The sequence below is a fragment of the Marmota monax genome, unplaced genomic scaffold, assembly GCF_021218885.2.
Source record: "Marmota monax isolate L192 unplaced genomic scaffold, Marmota_monax_Labrador192_F-V1.1 WCK01_AAM20220418_F8-fsc00030, whole genome shotgun sequence".
Lineage (NCBI taxonomy): Eukaryota > Metazoa > Chordata > Mammalia > Rodentia > Sciuridae > Marmota > Marmota monax.
In genome coordinates this window covers 13,073,166-13,095,585 of record NW_026691988.1, presented here as the reverse complement: position 1 = coordinate 13,095,585, position 22,420 = coordinate 13,073,166, and the positions used below count along the sequence as shown (strand labels likewise).

At 34.5% G+C, this 22,420-nt stretch overlaps 1 protein-coding gene across 1 annotated transcript; it reads left to right on the top strand.

Annotated features, from left to right (window-relative positions):
- Nucleotides 1-419: 419 nt before the first annotated feature.
- On the top strand, nt 420-12,697 carry Nmbr (neuromedin B receptor). Its single transcript, XM_046448741.2, has 3 exons — nt 420-1,244; nt 8,150-8,498; nt 11,353-12,697. Exons 1-3 carry the CDS (start codon nt 823-825, stop codon nt 11,752-11,754), a joined length of 1,173 nt encoding a protein of 390 aa, XP_046304697.1. The 5' UTR covers nt 420-822; the 3' UTR covers nt 11,755-12,697.
- Nucleotides 12,698-22,420: the final 9,723 nt, after the last annotated feature.

Sequence of the window (22,420 nt, the reverse complement as noted above, 5' to 3'; positions counted from 1 at the left end):
GGGTGAGGGGCGTAGCTCAGTGATAGACTGCTTGCCGCCCCCACCTCCCCACCAAAATAAAAAGTATATGTAAGGTAAGAAAAGAGGATGATAGAAATAAGAGTGAGAAGAGGGTTCAATTCATTTATTTCACCCTTCGTCACTTGTTTGCTTCCTAAATCCAACACTGAGGACTTGCTAACTCAGCTCCCAAATCGTCAGAGACCCACGAACTTCTTGCCTGGGGCTCCTCCCGCTGGGAGGCGGGTAAGAATGGAAGTATATAGGGACTCAATGTGAGAGAAAGGGCTCAGCTTCCTTCCAGATCCGTACAACGGGACCTGCGGAAAGGAGCTGAGTGTGTAAGTGTGGGACGAACACACAGTGGCCGTGGCCCTGCGCGGGCGCTGCTTCTCACAGCTTCAGCGTTGGCAGGCTGGACAGCGCCAGGGTGACTTCTGCTGCTCCTCTTGAACAGTGGGACAGGTGCTTCTAACCCTAGAGTAACAGATCTTTGTTCGCCAAAGGGCTTCTCTCCGCTTGCTATCAGCAAGAACAAGCCACTGCAAGACGGAACAGAGACACCACTGCTTTGCTTGATTTATTTAATTCTGAGCTAGCGGTGGCCAATGTAACCCCTGCCGGAGTGCAGCTCTGGAGCTGTGGACCCACTTCTCCCCAGTCCCTGTGTGCTACGGGGACACCACAGCATGACGGGTTGCTAGCGAGCAGAAAACTTGCCAGAGCGAGAGGGGCATCAGTTAAACCCAAGGAGTGTGCATTGCACTTCACGGGGCACCCGGACGCTTGAAAACTCCAGCAGACTCTCCTGGAAAGGACATCATGCCTCCCAAATCTTTCCCCAACCTCTCCCTGTTCATCGGAGCCAATCAGAGCGATTTCGTTCCCGAAGTGTCAGAAAAAGATTTCCTGCCGGGCTCCGACGGGACCACCGCGGAGTTGGTGGTCCGCTGTGTGATTCCGTCCCTCTACCTGCTCATCATCTCGGTGGGCTTGCTGGGCAACATCATGCTGGTGAAGATCTTCGTCACCAACAGCGCCATGAGGAGCGTCCCCAACATCTTCATCTCTAACTTGGCGGCGGGGGATTTGCTGCTTCTGCTCACCTGCGTCCCCGTGGACGCCTCGCGCTACTTCTTTGATGAGTGGATGTTTGGCAAGGTGGGCTGCAAACTGATCCCGGCCATCCAGCTCACCTCCGTGGGGGTTTCTGTGTTCACGCTCACTGCCCTCAGCGCAGACAGGTAAGACCACAGGTAGCAATGGAGTGTTGGGGAGAAGAGGACATGGTGGTGGGGGGAGCGGGGAAGGAAAGAGGGTGGGGAGGATGCTAGGAAAGGCTGAGAGTGGAGAGGGAGGTAAGGAGGGAGGGAACGAGAAAGAGAGAATGGGGGAAGTAGAGTAAGTGGAGTTAAAAAGGACTGAGATATGAAGCTTGAAAAAAAATTACAAAAAGTTAAGTAAAATAATTTAAAGGACATTACCTTTAATATTGCCTATCCTAGTTCCTCTATTCCTGTACATACTTTGGAAATCTTTATTATCTCTTTCATAGAAAACCTATTGAACACGTGAAAGTGCAACTATTTTGTGGGATCCCTTTGTGTGTGCCTAAACCTTAAAAGTGTACTTTCCTTACTCAGTTGGGAAATACTCTGATATGTTAAGAATGTCTGCTTTAGTATTAGGGATATGTTTTAGATTTCTTTTTCCAAATAAGAAGCATCATTTACACACACAAATTATGTACTATTTATGGAAGTGAAACAATAATAAATGTTCTTCAGACAGATGCTTTTTCCCATTCTTCCTATTTAATATTTGAAGTCAGGTTATTTTATTTTTCACAGATAAAACAATGCTGTAAAATATGTCTTTGATATCCAATATGCTTTTTACATTCTAACAATGTGAAATGTCTATTATTATACCTGGCAGATTAATTGGTTCAACCTCCTCCTTTTCCATGTGTAGGTATTGAAGCTAACGGAATGTAAGTCCACTTGAAAGAATGGGGAGGAAAATTCTAGGCCTCCTAACCCAGAATCCAGTGCTGCTATCCAGAATCATGCCTTTGGGTGTTTTAGCAAGAGGACTAAGTCAGGCAGGGGGCAAACTCTATGATTAGGTGTCATTGCATGGAGCTGTGGTCTAAATTCCCTGAAAAAGGGGGAGGGAGAAGAATTAAGCTATTTAGATAAACATCTTGGATAATTAAGGTGAAATTAACTCTTCTCTTTAATTTACATATTAAATTCTTAATGAAAATGAGTCTGGAACTGAATTTGATGGTATTTGCAATAATACCCTTTTTTTAACTTAGGCATTCACCAACTCTTCGTTGAAGGAAAGATAATATTCAGTGGAAAGCTGAAAGTCATTATTTTTTAAAAAACTGGAAATGATTTACTTAAGTTCATATAGTATATTCTCTAAAACTGTAATCCTGGAGAACTGGGTGACTTTTGTGCAAATGATTTACTTTTATCTTTTAAAAAATTTTCTTTAACTTCCAAAACTAAAATGTGACATTTTAGTTTAGCTGCTCCTCTGTATGGGAACCACTTTAATTAAAAAGTAAAAAAAAAAAAATCTAGTTAATTATTTTAACAAACCAATGATTAGATGTGACACAATTGGAATTACTATTATTATACTTTCTTTTTAGAACATGACAGTAGCAAAAACCAGGGCTTGATTTAATTCCCACAAGTTTTTTCAAATTATTGTCATGGAGGCACACAGGTAAATTTGCTCTGTTTAGGGTTACAAAAATGCAAATCTTCATATAGTTAGTATTTTTTTTTAGTTTTATATGCATATAAGTTACTTTGTGCATATAGCACAGATATTTTAATTATAATGCTAAAGAAAGGTGGGCTACCCTCTACTTGGACCACAATCTACCTTTGTCTATTTTCAACTTGTTCCAAGGAATTTAAGGCAACTTACAAAAAACAAAACAAAACAAAACAAAACAAAACAAAAAAAAAACCCCACAAACAACACATAACAGAAATAAAAGGGAGGAAACCATAAAAAGGGAAATAAAAATGGGTAGGAAAAATAAAAGTTGAAAAATATAAGATGACCCATACTTCACAAAATATGAGTTATAAAATTTTCTGAGTGCTATCTAGTTGCTAACTCAGGAAGGAAAATTTGCTTTTAATAGAAAGAACTCAGTTGTTTTTATATAACCACAGAAATAGGATGAATCATAAATTCTGCACCTAATTCATTGGTTTGTTATCAAGTGAAGGTTGTTATATTTGATTGCTAGAAATTAGATGTCTTTAACACATTGAGCTCAATTACATCCAGCTCTTTTCTCTTTCCTTAGGACCACCATTTCCTGACTTAGGAAGCTGCTGTATGATTCTCACAGTATTTATAGTATTGCTGTGCTTTATATTGCTCTATAGTTTTTGAAGATTATTCATCCACCTTGATCTGAAACCTGTGGGACTATAAATAAGGAGAGCAGGCACACAGCTGGAGTTTATGGCACCTGGGTACTAACCTTGCATCTGTTATGCCCAAATGTTTACCTGGAGAAAGATGATAAAACAGCACAATACCTATGCTCACAAGGCAGTGTACTCCTCAGTTGCAAAATAAGAATAACATGTTCAACATGGAGTAACAGATGCTAAAGGCAGGCATCTGATTCTTCAAATACTGAGCTTCTGCAGGATTTTAACTGCTCTGTGCAGCTGCTAAATGTGCACCCATTGCACTGAACAATTTGTAGGAAGCCTGTGGCAAAGATGCCCATAGCTGTACCCTGTCTTTTTGAAAAATCATCTCTAAACCTGGCTGGTATTCAGAATTACCTGAAAACCTTAATAAATGCAGAATCTCATTTTGTAGACATTGCATTGCTAAATCTGGGGAGAAACTTAATAATACTCTTTATCTTTTCTTTTCCAGTTCTCTAGGTGATTCTGAAGATGGACATATATTAAGCATTGTTAGCCTTCTCTACATTTCTCACCACCATTTCCACTTCTACCTAATACCTAATGACGCCTACTTCATTCTACCACAGTTGGTCTTAATAAGAGATCATCTTTTTATTCAGGCAACATTGTCACTTATTGAGGACGTACTGTGGGCCAGGTATTATATTGTGTACTAGAGATACAGCAGAGAGAAAGTCCTCTCTTCTGTTGCATATAGTTCACCCTTAGACTCTTGTTGGTTTTTTTTCCCTGCCTGATAAATTAAAGTTTGAATAAGAAAAGGAAAAAAAAAAGAAGATAATGTAACTAGAAATATTGTGGAAATGTGGAGATGGAAATTTTGAGGTGTTGTAAGAGATAAAACATAATCCAATTTTGTATTATGATTAAATTTCATTATCTCTTTACATTAAATTTAGACTGTACACAGATAGCAAGATTCACAATAGGAATTGACAAAGAAATCTCTTCATTGATACTTAATACATGAATAGTGATTATGATTTTCTATTTCTATTTTTTTTTATTAATTATTCTCTACTATGCAGTTAGGGATGACATTCTAACACTATTCATAAGGGAAAATGTAAATTTTTACAAACACCTGTTGTGCTAAAGAGTTCAGTGAAACAGTTTTTATAGTGAGAGACATTTTCCCCACATTTTATATGAATATTTCAAGGAAGTATGATAAAGCATGCCCATATTTATATGCAATAGATGGTTTTAGTTTTTACTTTCTATGCTTCTAAAGATGCACATGCAACAGTGGTTGGTATATAATACATTCTTTGATGCTTGTGAGCTGTGTTTCAGTACTAATAATAACACTGTACTGTGTTATTTTCAACTGCAGTTTCTAGTTTTGTAGAATTTGTACTACTGCCCTTTCATTTAAATATGTGTCCTTTAGAGAGGATTCCTGGGTTTGAGCTCCTTATCTCACAAGAAGTAACTCAACATCTTCCCTTTTGAAAAGATTGTCTTACCCTTGTCCCAATCTTGCTTGAAAGCGCCTTGCTTTTCTTAAGTGAATAATTTTGTATCTGTTGCAAACAATCTTATCAGACTGAATGATTTACAGTTTCAATTCTTATTTGAAGTGTCCCAGCATACATTATTCATACCTGCTACGGTATGAATATTTATGTCTTCCCTCAAATTAATTTGATTAAATTCCAACCCTCAAAGTTATAGTGTTGGGTGTGGGGATTGTGGGAGGTGATCAGGTCATGAAAGTAGGGCCCTCATGAAAAAAAAATAGTGCCCTTATATAAATAACTCTAGAAAGACCCTTGTTCCTTCCATCATGTGAAGGAGAATCAAAACGTCACTGTGCATGTACTAGGAAGAGCATTGAATCTGCAAGCATTTTTTTTTTTTTAGACTTGCTGGTCTCCAGAACTATGAAAAACATATCTGTGATGTTCATGAGCTACTCAGTCTAGGGTATTCTGTTATAGTAGCCCCAATTAACTAAGATAGTACTTCTGCAATAGCATGTGCTTACACATTGTGGAGAGAAGTGACAGTTTTCTTCTACTTTATAAATACACAGAGGGAGTTCAGAATGCCATTTGTGATTTTTGATAGTCCAAAAAGAAGGCTTGATCTAATTGAAGAGATCACCTATCTGCCTTTTTAAAATCTTCCTCCACATAAAAATAATTTATAATCTTGTTTTGTACTTGTTTCTTAAATATGAATTATCAATCAATAATTATCTAACTTTTGGGAAGAGATTCCAGCACAAAGAGATAAAACAAACAAAAAGTGGAACTATGCAGGAAGGTAAAGATTAATTTTTTTCTGTTTGAATTTCATAAATAATATAAGAAAATACATGTATAACAGCGATATGACACTATGAAAAAAAGAATGATTTGAAAACAAGAAAGAACTTTTATTTGAACAACCAACAATAAAAAAATTTTAAAAAAAGAACTTTTATAAAACACAAGTATTGTAGTAGAAATAAAAACTTTATGATAAAGGATGAAAACTAAAACTAGTAAAGTATCTTAGAAAGTAAAACCATAAAAAAGGTAGAGATATGCTTGATGAATTGGAAACTGAGAAAGAAGAAGCACTGAAATGCAAGAACTGTGTTTCCAATTATACAGGAAGATGGTAAAGGAACATATAAAAATACTAAATCTAGGTACATGGGAAATTATGCAAATGAAAAAATGAACAAGTATTAAGTCTAGGATAATCAGAAATGCTAATAAGAAAAAACATCCTAATATATGATCTTAGTATAGTACTTTATTCTGAAGTGAACAAATGATTTCATAACAATAATTTTGTATCACCTATATTTAATAAACACCACGCAAATGACTAAATCAGGACATTGGGCTTGGAGTGGGGTAAAGATAATATAAGAGGAAAATCTTGAACTTCCACAAAAAATGTTGAGAACTGATATTATAACTTAATTCAAGAAACAGTATATTGTTTAGAAATAGGACAGTAAAGATATGAAATTTGTTTTAATCCACGAGTGGGATGAAACTGGCATTTCTATTTTTATTTCTAATTTAAAAAATAAAACCTCTGAATGTATTCATCTGATTTAAAAAATAGAAAAATATAGCTCATTCTAATTCTTCTTTTATTTCCTTAAGAATATGCAATTAAGAATAAGGGAAAGTAGCACTTTCTACCATGTTGGAAACCTGGGGAATGTGCACTGTACATGCTACACATAATTCAGTGTGATTGCTATACTGTGGCTCTCCTTTAATTTCTCTGCATTTTGTTTCATATGGGAAGTTCCTCTAGGTTAAAATATGAATTGCACCCTTCCCCATGGAGGGTCTGGAAAGATCACTTGGGTGAGTCAGGACGTGGGAGGGGCTGCTTGGGGGTGATGTTGAAGCTGTGAGCTATTCATCTCTACTGGGGAGTAGAATCTTAACAGACCAGAGAAGGAGACCTAACTGGTTGTCATGAGTCTTGGAATATGCTGACCTTTATGAGCATCAGAAAAATTCAAGTTTAAATAAGGAGAAGGTACACAGAAGTGACATGGTTAGGATCTGCTATTTGTCTGGCTCTTAACAGATGTTTTTTACTTTTTTCCTAATATCTCCCCCACCACCACACATATACACAAAATGAGCAAAGTGTTCTTGTCTCCACTTTACAAATGAAGAAAATTCAGATCTCAAGTGATTTTCCCAAAAGATATCAGAGATGTGATAATAATTCAGATTTGTCTGACTAAAATCACTTTTTACTGCATCTTGTTATCTCCTAGACAGACTGCAACCTAAAATGCTTCTGAATACAAAAATAAATAAATTGAGGCCTGCATACAATTTTGATTTGTTTGCACCATCATTATGTCAATAATGTATGTGAATGACTTTGCTGTAGAAAGTTTTGAACTAAGTTGTGTCCTGGAGTATGAATCCTTTACCACTAGTTATAATTGATGTGTGACCACCAGTAGTACTTTTGGTGGGATGAGAGAGACTTTTAGGAATTGCTGATATGAGCAATAAAGAAAAATTCGAGCTATAAAGAAAATAGTGTTCCATTTTCAATTCTATTTTTTTTTTGTGGTACTATAGATTGAACCCAGGGCCTTGTACATACAAGGCAAGTACTCTATCAACTGAGCTATATCCCCAGCCCTATTTTCAATTCTTATGATTGGATTATAGAAAAAGTTCCAATTTGGATTAGTAGCTAAGATTTATTATTGTCTTTACGAAGAAAGTTGGAGGTCTGAGGCTCAGAAGCTGTAGAATATCAAGGTAGAATATAATTGTATTATACTATGGACATTTAATGTCTTATGGATGTAGCCTGTCTATAGCAATGACAATAATAAAATTTTGAAAATAAAAGAATTTAAACAAGAAAATTCAATAAATGATGATACTCAATGAAAGGTGAGACATGTAGTAGTATGTATAGATGAAGAAAAAATTGTGAAATAGGTAAACAGAAGATAATTCGAGAAATCCCAATTTAAAATGTTTTTTCTCTTTTCTTGTCTTGCATACTCATTATCAGTGGAAAGACTTGAGACAGAAACACCAGGGAACTTAGTTCTTCCATACACTACCAAAGAGCCAGGTAGCAAGAGAAGCACTGGTACCTCTTTCCAAGTGATATTTCCTTCTTTATTTTTTTTTTAAGGAATAATTCGAGATGAATTGTCTTTCTAGGTACAGAGCCATAGTAAACCCCATGGACGTGCAGGCATCGGGGGCTTTGCTGTGGACCTGTGTGAAGGCCGTGGGCATCTGGGTGATCTCCGTGTTGTTGGCAGTTCCTGAAGCTGTATTTTCAGAAGTGGCACGCATTGGCAGCTTGGATAATAGCAGCTTTGCAGCATGTATACCTTACCCTCAGACAGATGAATTACATCCAAAGATTCATTCGGTGCTCATATTTTTGGTCTATTTCCTCATACCACTTACTATTATTAGCATTTATTATTACCACATTGCAAAAACTTTAATTAAAAGTGCACATAATCTTCCTGGAGAGTACAACGAGCATACGAAAAAGCAGGTAAGCTTGGTAGATGTGTGTGCTGGGAATGAGTTGGTCGGAATAAACAACTGCCGTTTGTGTTGTATTTTGTGGCTCTTTGTTCCCTGAATGGTGAGGAGACCATAGGACCTGCACTGGCTTTACCTAGAAGGGATGTTGGTTATCTCTAGTGTGTGTTTGTGTCATAGCCCTGCAAAGGTCTACTGGATCCAGTCTACATGTGTCTGTGACTATGACTTGCATTCCCTACATTAGAAATTAATATCTTTGAAGATTTTTATTTACATACAAATGTTTATGCAGACAGCAACATTATAAAGTCAAAAATTTCACATATTTAATACAAATTTACCTAATTTTTGTCTCTTTCATCATTCTACTAAGGCTGACAAGGGATCTGGGAAGAAGATGAACCAGAAAAGACTATAGGCACTGCCTGGGATATGAGGATAGGGCTTCAGTGGGATGCTGGAATGTGAGGCTCTGATAACATCAGAGCAGCAGAGAGGGAATAAGTATCAATCCAGAGTTGGCTGAAAATACTGGTCTAATGCAAATATATAAACTTCCCTAAAAATTACATACTATTTAAAAAATTATAATATGTGTCTATATGCTTTTCTTTTCTTAAAGAATATGCAGTATTAATTTCAGGTAAAACTGTGTTGACTCACAAAGAGATACAAATTGTGTTCTTGTGGGAAAGTCTTTAGTAGCACATTTGTATAATTCTGGAAAAGACCTTCTAAATGATGTTGTTATTACAGGGGAGTATGGTTCCCAATCTGAGGGCAAACAAATTTTTTAAAAAATATTTATTTTTAGTTGTAGTTGAACACAATATCTTTATTTTATTTATTTATTTTTATGTGGTCCTGAGGATTGAACCCGGGCCATGCACATGCTAGGCGAGTGCTCTACCACTGAGCCACAACCTCAGTCCGAGGGCAAACAAATTTAATCTGAGATTATTAAAATTACTGGGATGTAGATAGAATAGTAGACTGGATCCTCTGGAACCTTTGTTAAAATTAAAAAAAAAATAGTTGTCAATAGATCTTTATTTAATTTATATGTGGTGCTGAGAATCAAACCCAGTGCCTCACATGTGCTAAGCAAGGACTCTACCACTGAGCCACAATTGCAGTCCCCTCTGACACATTTAACAACAGCAAAAACTGGTAAAAATTTCTTGAGTGGAAGGTAACCACTATTAACTGATAACCATCAACACTGAAGAGCCACATCTGCTCTAAAAATTTTAAAAAGTCAATCAGTCTTTAAAGATAGTATTAGGTAAATTAACAGATTTGGATTCTACGTATCTGGCATCACTGAGGCAAAATGTCCAGCTCATAGGCTCATCGAACATTTTACTTCTGTAATGTGATTTCTATCTCAAATTGGACATTTGTGTTTTGGGTTTTGATTTCTAAAGATGAGTTCTTCTCATACAACATCATCCCGTACCTTTTTTTGTTGTTGTTGTTAATGGATTTTAAATCTTTTTTTTAGTTGTAGATGGATACAATACCTTTATTTTGTTTATTTATTTTTTTATGTGGTGCTGAGGATCGAACCCAGTGCCTCAAACAAGTTAGACAAGCACTGTACCACTGAGCCACAACCCTAGCCCCAATGGTTTTTTGTTCTACCTTGTCTTTGTGAATTTGCCTATTGGCATCCATAAACTCTGGCAGAGGTAACTGGGTCATCTGCCAAGAAGTCATCTCAAGGCCCCCAGCCTACTATACTCTAAATCTCCTGGTATAGATTGCCATGGAATTCTGGTACCCATATTCCACCTGCTGGGAAGGACACTGCTGGATAACCTAGATTTCACATTGGACATTGCTGAGTCATCTAAATTAGGCTATGGGGATACATCTGGACCACTCATGTTGCTTCCCAAGGTCAGCTCTGTTTTAATCCTAAAACTTTTCAGTCTTCTCTGGAATATTCCAGTTGATGAAGAATAGTTCTACCTAAAAAAACGTGAGGTCTACCATCATTGTCTTTTGATAAGTTATGTTTCCCCATTGTACTGATTTATATAAATATTCAGGCAAAATGGACAAATATCTGTTCAAACTTGGACTTTTGATGTTAGATATAATCCATGATTATTTAAACATATCAAAATAAACTCTACTGTCATGTATAACTAAACAGAACAAATAAAAATACTAATGTTTGGTATCTGAATTTTGTCTAGTTTCACATCTCTAAAGATATTCTTATAAAACAGTGTATATAACATAAATTTGATGAAAAAAATGTATTTTCATTTGTAAAAGTGATCTAACAGTAATGTTTACAGTGTTCCAGATGCTTTGATTTATGTGAGTTAGGAGTTTAAATTTCAAGTTCCTTTTCTTTTTTTTGTGTAGTCAGACTTTAAAAAAATCCTTTTTCATATATCATTTTTTTCCTAAAATGCCCAGATTTTAAAAGAATATCTAAACTTGAATATATTCCTTGTATTCTTTAATTTAGTGTACTTAATACAAACAGAAACGACATACTTATACTGAACACAATGAAAATTTAAGCCAAGGAAAGTAGTTGGAAAATAAGAATGTTTTCAGATCACAGTTTTAACATGAACACGTAGCCATTTGAATAATTTACCATTACCAATTAAATAATAATTTACCTTCTAGTCTTATGTAAACTCAATGAAAATAGTGTAGTGATCAAAATGGACTTTACCAAGCTGTTAAAATAATAATTTTGTTGGAAAAAATACATGTTTTATGTTTATGGAGGTATTGTCATGCTATCATAAGCTTCACTCTTCTTGTGTAAATTTTTAATGTGACAACTCTGTTTTCATTTTAACCAATGGGACTATTTCCTTCTGCTTTTACAGATGGAAACACGGAAACGCCTGGCTAAAATTGTGCTGGTCTTTGTGGGATGCTTTGTCTTCTGTTGGTTTCCAAATCACATTCTCTACCTGTACCGGTCTTTCAACTATAAGGAGATTGACCCATCTCTAGGTCACATGATTGTCACCTTAGTTGCCCGAGTGCTGAGTTTTTGTAATTCCTGTGTCAATCCATTTGCCCTTTATCTCCTCAGTGAAAGCTTCAGGAAGCATTTTAATAGCCAGCTGTGTTGTGGGAGGAAGTCCTATCCAGAGAGAAACACCAGCTACCTCCTTAGCTCTTCAGCTGTACGTATGACATCTCTGAAAAGCAATGCAAAGAACGTGATGACCAATTCTGCGCTACTAAATGGGCACAGTGTGAAGCAGGAAATGGCACTGTGATTATGGCCATTCCACTCACTTCTTCAGAAGAATTTTCTAACTTTCCTGTTCCTATTGAGCAGAGAAGAACTCTTAAGTAATTTCTCCATTCTCAGTTAATTCGTTAGACATTTTAATGATCGACTCAGAAAAGGCAAGAAACAGTTTACTCCGAATGAAACTTTAAATTGCATTACAGACACCCATATGCTACACACGTATCTCATATTAAAAGTGATTCAAAAACCAATTTAATATGTGTATAGATGAAAATTGCTTCAGGATTTAGGCTGTGGCTAGAGCCAACTCTAGCATATTTAACTTAAATTTGTTTTCTCTTGAAGCATAAAATAAATTACTATATTGAGTCAATGATTCAACAGGGGGAATATTGAATTCCTATTATTAGGAATACAAGTTATATTTTCCTGGTGAGTACATTTTATTCATAACTAGTACACACATGTGCACACACACATACATATTAGTAAAATAATGGAAAATAAAAAAGTGGAGCTTAATCACAAATCAATGTTTATTGTGATTCCTTGTGTGATAAATCATAGCTTATAAAAGTAGCCTATATCTGTAACTTCTAGGAATGTAATGTGAAGGTATGATGACATTTGCATTATGAATTATAAATAGGTGTCATAACAGTATGGTTTACCTTATGAATGTTAAATTGGTTTCATGTGCCCCAGATTGTAAAATTATGACTCAGAAATTTGCATGTCTTTGTATACACTGCTAAATTCTTGACAGTTCTGTTGATTCTGTGTAAATGTGATAAGATTTGTGTAATTCTAGTGAGTTCTCATCCTCCTTGGCAATAGCCAGTTGACAAGTATGTGAAATCTCACTTAAGCAATTTTTCTATGCATGATATCACAGTTTTCTCTGAATGAATATCTTGATTTTTTTTTCAGTAAAATGAAAACATGATCTCAATAAAATCCTAAAAGCTAGCCCCTTCTTAAGCATGTATCAATAAACTTAATATTTGAAACAATGTATTTCATACTATTGCTTTTTCCCAGTTTGCTGAGATAACTGTTTAAATATTTATATTTAAGCTCTTCTTTAAATACTGCTAATCCATTCCATTTAACATATGAAATTTTCAATTGCATATAGCAATTGGAAAAATAAACACAAGAAAATTGCCTATGCTATTTGATGCCAATTAGGACAACAAGCACAAATAAAATATTTTCTGTGTTATAGGAATACTCCCAAAGATATACATGTATTATTTAACTCAGTCCTCAATATAATCACTGAGGTGAAAAAGACTAGGATCCAGTTTTGGCAGGGTATAAACTTATCCAATTTGGGAGCATCTTTTTTGTTTTTCAAAAAAGTATACAGTTTTGCAAATTAGATTAAAACATCTGGTGTTGTGAACACTTTATCAGGATCCCATTAGGCTTCATTAACTACATGGTACATTCACCTCTGAAGTAGGTCTTTTTACTATCTTTACTTTATACATTAAGAAATTGAAGCCCAGAGATATTAAATAACTTGAAGAAGATTAATCAGCCATGTGGAAGTGCTGGCTATTACAGCAGATACCATGGCGTGATGTGTGCATCTCACTATTCCACTGCCACTAACCTGTGGCTTCCCATTACCTTGAAGAGTTGTTCTTCATCTGTAGACAAACTGTAGATCCTCCCATCATAAAGTCACACAAATAGCATTCACAGGATTTACATTGATTTTTAAATCTTCCAAGGACCATCCATTGAAACCTAAGGAGTCAGAGCCTCAGAGTAAAAATGTTGCTCAATGCAGAACTTTTCTTCTGGATGGTGTAAGATGATGGTACATACAGATGGAAATCTCAAGATACATAAGCATATATCTTGAATAGTCCTCCTAGTTTAATACACACACACACACACACACACACACACATATATATATATATATATATATATATATATATAGTGTATACAGATGAAAACACTACAATATAGATGAACACATATCTTTCAAGATAAATATGTATATGAAACTATATATTTATATATGAAACTAAGGTATATGTGTGTATATTAATCGTAAATTCCTAATAATTTAGTTTAAAAGAATAATGTTGTTATATAACCTAAAAATCAAATTTGTTTCACAAGAATAAAAAACAATTGTTTATAAAATATTTTAGAAAATTTTGACTTAACACCTATTTTATTAAAAATATTTTTCTGTAATGACAAATGATTGAAATGGCACCACAAGTTTCTATTTTTCTGTTTTTAGAAAGAATAATCTTAACAATAGTCACATATCAGAGCATATAATATTATCAATTTTTGTCTGCTTATAAAATTTTCCTTCTGGCTGTTTTAAGTAGATATTGAAAGTCAGAGTTTCTTTTAGTGTTAATCCTGCTTTCTAGAGACTCAGTCAATACTCTTACAACTCTGCAAATTAAGCAGGTTAAAGATTATCTGTGGAGACTCTTTTTAAAATTTGACTATTGCACCTTACTGTTGGGTTATAATGTTAATCCACTCACTTCCTGTTAGGATTTCTTATTTTCAAAAAGTTCTGTGAATTGGGCTGGGGATGTGGCTCAAGCGGTAGTGCTCTCGCCTGGCATGCGTTCGGCCCGGGTTCAATCCTCAGCACGACATACAAAACAAAGATGTTGTGTCCGCTGAGAAGTAAAAAAATAAATATTAAAAAAAAAATTCTTTCTCTCTCTCTCTCTCTAAAAAAAAAAGTTCTGTGAATCACATCATTATCTCAAATATGCCCTTTCTTTGGAATAGAGTCCTGAGAATTACTACACTGCAATATATTTTCTGATGCATAATCACATTTATCTCTCTTTCTCAGCATAAAGTATATTTTATATAGATATACACAAAATATATTTTATGATGAAAATGAGTCTTTAATTGTTGCAATTATCTTACACTTTCCAAGTCAAACAAAACTTCAGGCTTTAAATATCCACATTCATTCCACACACAAGATTGGGATCATATTAAAATTACAGTTTGTACTTTGGCATTTATTGGGTTTCACATGTTTAAATCATACATGTCTGTTTTACATATTTACTTGTAGAAATATTTTTATAAGATGGTCAGACATATGATTTTTTTTTCCATTTTACAATTGTTCAAAAGTGATATGCATTCCGTAGAAACTGCACTTTAGATTTTTAGTCATGATCCTCTCCTGAGTTGTTTAGTTATGGTACAATACTCTTGTGAAGCTGGGCAGCTGCAGTGGGCCACTAAGTCTTGATTATGAGGGTAAACAGCTGATTTTGTAATCTATAGGGAGTTATACTAAAAAAGTGTGAGATAATCAATACTTTATTATAACATAGGCCTTCTATTTAATGATTTTGCCTCATTTTAGGTTAATATAAGTGTCCTGAGCTTAGTGTAGGTAAGTCTAAAATATGATGTTTGGTTGGTTAGGTGTCTTAAATTCATTGATAACTTGTGATATTTTCAATTTACAATGGGTTTATCAATTTTTTGGGGGGTTGGTAACTGTATTGTAGATTGAGATTATCTATATTTGTTTGTGAACATTTGAAGATTTCATGCCGCAGCCCGGTTGGCTGGGCAAAATAACCAGGGGGTGACGAGCAACTTGTGTACGTTGATACAGCAGGAGTAGGAGCCATTTATTGTAGGACAACAGAGGTATTTATACATTCCACACAGCTTATCTTAATTAACATAAACTAGATACAGCAGTCAACCAATAAGAAATCTCCACACTTAATGGCTCCCTGGCCTGGCGTTACTTCACAAACCACTCCCTCTGCAAAATGCCAGGCGCCATCTTGACTTGTTTATAGACTCTAACAATTTCACTGCTCTTCCTATTGTTTGTTTTTCTTTTCTTTTTTCTTTCTTTCTTTCTTTTTCTTTTTTTGGTACTGAGGATTGAACTCAGGGGCACTCTACTACTGACCTACATTTCCAACCATTTTTTTTTTTAATTATTTTGAGACAGGATCTCGCTAAGTTGCTTAGGAACACACTAAGTTATTGAGGCTGGCCTTGAACTTGCAATTCTCCTGCCTCAGCCTTCAGAGTTGCTGGGGTTACATTACAGACATGTGCTACCACCTCAGGCTACTCTGGTTGAAATGTGTGCCCCAAAGTTTATGTGTTTAAAATTTAATCCCCAATGCAAAAATGTTGAGAGATTGGACTTTCAGTATGTTATTAGGACACGAAGGCTCTGCCCTGAAGAATAGATTCATGTGCCACAATCAAGGGAATAGATTCAGTATTGCAAAAATAGCAAGCATGTAAAGGATAAGTTTGTCTTCTCTCCCTTTCTCTCATGCACACTCTTTGTGATGTATTCTGCCATGTTATAATGCAGGAAGAAGGCTCTTGCCAGATGTGGTCCCTTAGACTTGAACTTCCCACCCATTTTAGTTAGCTTTTTCACTGGAAAGACCCAACCAGAACTGAAGTAGGACAGAAGAAGCTGGACACCTGAGGAATTTTCAGGAAGCAGGGTTATTGACTTCAGGATTCACAGGTGGTTCTTGCCTAAGATTCTCTGAACAAAGGTTTTGAAAATTCTTTGAATTTTATTCTCAGCAGAGGTGGTGGTGGCAGAGGGCACTTGGAGGTTCACATGGCAGGTGCTTTCTGTTCCATCTCTCCTCTAGACCAGACACTGCTTTCACAAGATTTTACCAAGAAAAGAGAGGTAATATCTTTTTGTACAACAAGCTTTCGGACTAACTCTGTCACACCTTTTGTGTGCAAACCTGGTATGTACAAGAAAGAGGAAACTAACAACCACCACAATAACCTCTGTAGACACCCTGCTGATCTGACAAGAGGAGAAGCTTAATTATGGCAAGAGTCTTTTGGGTGGGGGTACCTAGTATGCTTCAGAATGATTGTAGAGGAGGAAAAGTTTATTTGGGGGCTCATGGTTTCAAAGGCCTCAGTCCTTAGATAGCCCGCTCCATTCCTCTGGGCTCAAGATGAGGCTGAACATCATGGTGGGAGAGTGTGGTGTTGGGAAGCAGTTCACATGATGATCAGTAAGTAGACACACACACACACACACACACACACACACACAGAGAGAGAGATCTCCACTTGCCAAATACAAATATATGTATTTGTATATACTTGCCCCACCAAAGCCCAACTTCCTCCAGTGATACTCTACTTGCCTTCATTTCCCACTCAATTAATAACATCATGTGATTAGTTCATTGATTGGGTTAAGGCTTTCATAACTCAATAATTTCTTCTCTGAAACTTTTTGCATTATCTCACATGTGAGCTTTTAGAGGACACCTCACATCCAAACCACAGCACCTGCCTCCAGAACTGTGAGCCAAATAAACCTCTATTGCTTAATCATGTCGTTCCTTACAGCCGTATTCTGTTACAGCAGCAGAAAGCAACCTAAGATGGTTCTTGCTACCAAACATTGATGTTAAAATAAATTAATTCCAAATTTATCTATGAAATGCACACCACAGAAGTAAACCAATTGAGTAATGCATATAAGAAGTAAAATAAAAATGCTAAACTCTAAATCTGTTGAAATGAGCATAGATTAATACATGGCTTGCAATAGACCCATACAAAGGTAATCTATTACTGATTTATGCAATTTCATCTAGTAGTATCATAATTCAAGGAAATATTTCTGAAAAATGTGTTCATTGGGGCAATATCTGCCATAATGAAGAGAAATTTCATCAAATTCTTATATTTATATTCATGTAGAATATATCCTTTTGTGTGAATCTCTTCCTTTGAACAAGGAATTGTTCAAAAAAATACAAAAAGAGAATTCTTTGACTGCTTGAAACCACAGACTATTCCCCCTCAATTGTGTTATTTGTAAAGTGGGTTAACAACATTATAAGGGTTAAGTTATGTCATGAGTGTAAACTGTTCACTCAGTGCTTTGCATAATTTTCAGTGTTCAGTGAAGGTAGCTTCTATCACTATATTTAACAATTACCTTTCCTCATGTAATTGAATAATAAAAAAAATATTAAACATTTACCATGTGCCAGATCCAGTATTATACCCTTTATAGGAATCATTATGTCAGTCTCTAAGGCAGGTGTTATTCTAATTCTCATCCTATGGATGAAGAAATTTAGGATTAATAAACAGATCAGATATAGAAGGAAGGACTTTTGGTGAACTCTTATCTGTCTTTAAATTCTTATACAGTCCTTCATTGCATAATGGCATTTTGGCTATGATACACTGCATATATTAAGGTGTCCAAAGATTATACTAGCTAGTGACATTGTGGTCATATAAATTTGTGTAAGTACACTTTGTGATGTTAGCACAATGATGAAAAAAGCTAACAATACTTTTCTGGTAATGTATAACTGTATTGCCATTTTTAAGCAATGCCTGAATGTATTTGATCCATCCAAGACTTCTAGAAATCTAGTATTCAGATAATTCATTGAAAGATAGAAGTATTTATGTCAATAGTTCCCTTCCTTAAATGTAGAGGTTACCTGAGGATGGAGGATAAAAAGATTTTTTAAAAAATTTACCTTTATTGTTCCTAACATAAGAAAAACAGCTTAAATTCTGGGTCACCCATGTGAAAACCTTTACAAAAATAAATTTTATATGAAAAAATGTGGGATCATAATTTTGCCTTGAATTTCTTTCTTAACATTGTATATGCTATATAAAAAGGGAAGAGAAATAAAAATTAATGGAATTTTTTACCCAAACATATATTTCATTTGACTATTTGTTAGAACCTACCTTAAATGTTTATACAATACTACAGAGCTATAAAATGGTTAATAGATTTTAAATAAGTATAGTGTTCCACTTACTGACATTTTATTACTAGCCTCATTGCTCACTCATGAAATGTTCTAAGACATAAAATGTTTCAACCACTAGATCACTCTTAAATAGTGGAAGAATATTTCAACTTCAGATAAATTATCACATTTGTATATTTTCCTCAGAATTTTCTAACCCAAGAGGAAATGTGAGAAAACAATGTCAGTTTTGGTGCAAAAAGCCATTTTTGTAAGATTATAAAAGAATAAAAAGAAGATAGCTAACAATGTCTGGTTAAAACTGCATTTTAAATGATCATTAAGAGGATGTGTTAATTATATGTTGTGGTTAAAGCATTTTATACCATTTCATTCTCTAAATTGTGATGCCAAATTTTCTAAGTGCTCTATTTTTTTCCATATGTTGCATCTCACCACAAAATTTGGAGCAGGAAATTTTATTTGCCCAAGTCTTAATACGTATGGGCAATTTGTTCTTGAAGTGGTATGTAGCAAAACTTAACCAAGATTTCATTTCTGGGAACTAACTCATGGGCAATAAACAGATAATACTTACCCATCATTCCTCATAGTGGAAGAATAATATAAATTTAACCCACTTAGGAACTGAAAAAGAATTTTACAAAATATCGAATGATACTCAGCAGAACTATTTGGAATGGGAAACCTATAATCATTTGAGGTAACTTGGCACTGTGGATAATCAAATCTTGAAATGAAGTATTAGAATGTTCAGATTATTATTTTCATATATTGCAAATTTTTTTATCTGGAACTTAGCTCTATTCTGAAAATTTTTAATTTTCTGCTGAATATTAGGAATCTGTTTGCTTTTAATATGTAATAATCTGCTGCTTCCTTCTAGCCAAAAATTGTAAGCAAGTTCTCAACAGTATAGTCCATTTTTTTACTCTTTTGCATGTATATTCATGTGTATGTGTAAAAGAAAGGAGAAATCTTTCTTTCCTTCCTCAGGATAATGTTCCTATGAGAGTGAAGAAGTAGGAGGGAAAATATCCCATAGATGATTTTATATGACCCTGTTGTCTTTGTTAGACTGTGTCATCCTTATATATTCATGATTTTAAAAAACAATGTTTTAGTTGTAGATAGACACGATACCTTTATTTTATTTATTTATTTTTATGTGGTGCTGAGGATTGAACCTAGTGCCTCACATGTGCAAGGCAAGTGCCCTACCCTTGAACCACAACCCCAGCCCTATGTTCATAATTTTTGGCAGACAAAGTTTTCTCATGAAAAAGCAGAAAGAGCATGGTCAAACAGGTATAAAATATCTTTTGATACTTAATAAAATTCAATGGTAAATTGAATTGAGTGTGCTCTTCTAACTTATTTGAAAACAGAAATTTATTTCAATAACAAATTACCAACAGCAGTATGATTTCTGCTTGTTTCATAAAACACATCTCTTGTAATTAACAAAGACCTTATAAAAGCATATGCTGGAATTCAGGTATGTTTAATCTGTCTGCTTTCGTATTTCAGCCTAAGCTATAATAAGCTGTCTAGAGTATTTAAAAAATTAGAACTTGGTTCTCCTCTTTGGCAGTCTGCCAAGAAAGATATTAATGAAATGAAGCACTGTTGAATAAAATGGTTTGTCATATCTCATTGCACAGGACAAGAGAATACATTTATTTCAGAAGAATTTGTCATTTGAGAACAAATTCAAGAATACAAAAACAAAGATAAATATTTGAACACTTTCATTGCTTTTTAGTTCCTTATTTTATAATGACCTCAGTTTTGAATTATTAGGTTGTCTTATTTTTAATCAATAAGATACTATTTAATAAAGTCAGAGTATAAAATTTTCACACTTGAAAATAAAAATAACCAAGTTCTAGATTCATGTTCTACAGTCTTTTAAAATCATGATCCAGGTGTTGAGTGGGGACACTTCTATTTAAATTATCTCATAATCATACCCTTTACTAACATTTCCTTAGATCATATAAAATCCAAATATCATTATAAATATAATTTCTGGTGAAAGTTTATATATATATATATATATAATTTTAGTCAAAACTGGAAATCTTACTAAATGATTGTGACAAATATCTTATTGCTTCTCTGCAATAATTCAAATTACCAGACAACCAAAAATTTGCAGATAGCCCTGAAGCCGAACACCTCTCTCTTTCTTAGCTTCAAATAATATTTTTCTTTTATTAGAAAACAATAGAAATTTGGAAGCTCACAAAATTGTGTATATTCCAATTAGTGGCATGTCAGTCTATGCCAGAATTATTCAGGACATTGGTGTGATTGTCCCAGTTGGATTTTCATAATCAGATTTCAAAGGTGCATATTAGAGCAAGTTACCTATAATGCATCAGACCTTTGACTCTAAGACAGAATCTCTTCTTCTATTTTTTTTTTTTGTGTGTGTATTGATGGTTGGAGATGAATGCCAACCTAAAATATTTATGAGGAAAAACAATACCATAAATAATGATCATACTCATGTTACAACTAACCTGATTAAAATATTTTGGTTTAAATTAACATTCATTTTATTATTTAAGGTCTAAAAGACTTAGATGTCATGAGTAAGAGATCTGATCATAATTTTCTTTAAATCCCTGAATGATAATTTGGCAACATATGAATTGTGGGAATGTGCAGGATAGCATCATTAATAATAATTTGATATATTGGTATAGCTTTCTCCTCTTATTTTAAATGCATAGTGAACTTAATTCAGACCAAATCAGAATCAGTTCCAACAATGAGGCTTTGTTTTATTTTCCCTCTCAGAATCTGTGGAAAATTATTCTTGGATATATTTTGAATATTGTGCCTTTTAGTGAGTGCTCACTGATACAATAGAGATATAGTAGACTTCACTGACTGCAATATGTTGTTTATACATTGACTGAAATTTATATTCTATAAAACATGCAATTATTCTTTATACTCCTTGATTTAATAAATAATTTTTATTGTGTTATGAATTATGTTTTTTTCTTTGTAATAACATCAATAAAGTAGATCTTGGAAGGTATTAGTTGAGAAAAGCACACGAAGAACCAAGTACAAAATTTGTAGTTGCTTAAAAAAGCTCTGTTTCAAAACCTTGAAATCTATAAGGAAAAGAATAAAAAGTTGAAGTTGCACATTTCAGACACAAATACTTTGGCTAAAAGACCCCCTTCTGTTTGGTTTCAACTGTATATTCTAAGGAAATAGAAAATCTCCATTTCCCAATATTCTTTTTCTGTGAGATTTTTTTTTACTTGAATATTAAATATGTGAGAAGTTTCTTCTGCTTTCAGGATTTAATTGGCTAATGCATCATGTTGTTTTTTGAACGCATCAATGACTTGCTTGGATTTTTGTTGCTGTACCTGTCTTCTGTAATGACTGAACTGTTGTTAGAGAAGGTATTTCTTGATGGGTATTCTTCAGAACTGTATTTGGGGGTTTAATGTATATTCATATCACTATTCTCAATTTATTCTAATAGATTGCAAAAGTGGTGACAAATGAAAATGTCTTGACTCAAATTATTTTCATAAGATAGTGCAGGAGAGATGGTATAGAATCCTGAAGCCAACCGCTGCACTTGACAGGTCTTCAAAGAGAAAATCTTTCACTCTTTTAGCACACATCCTTTATGCCAGAATAACATTCTTATCCTCTAGAGACTTACAAAACAACAATATATTGACAGTACCAAACTTCGGGAGGAAAATAAAGCATCTACACAGTCATCTACTTTTATACTTTGGTGTTTAGACAAAGTATCTGTGTGCTTATGTGAACTTTTCACCTTATCTCAATATTTTAGTATTGATATAGGTTAAATTCTCCTATTAGATTCTACTGGCTATATTAATT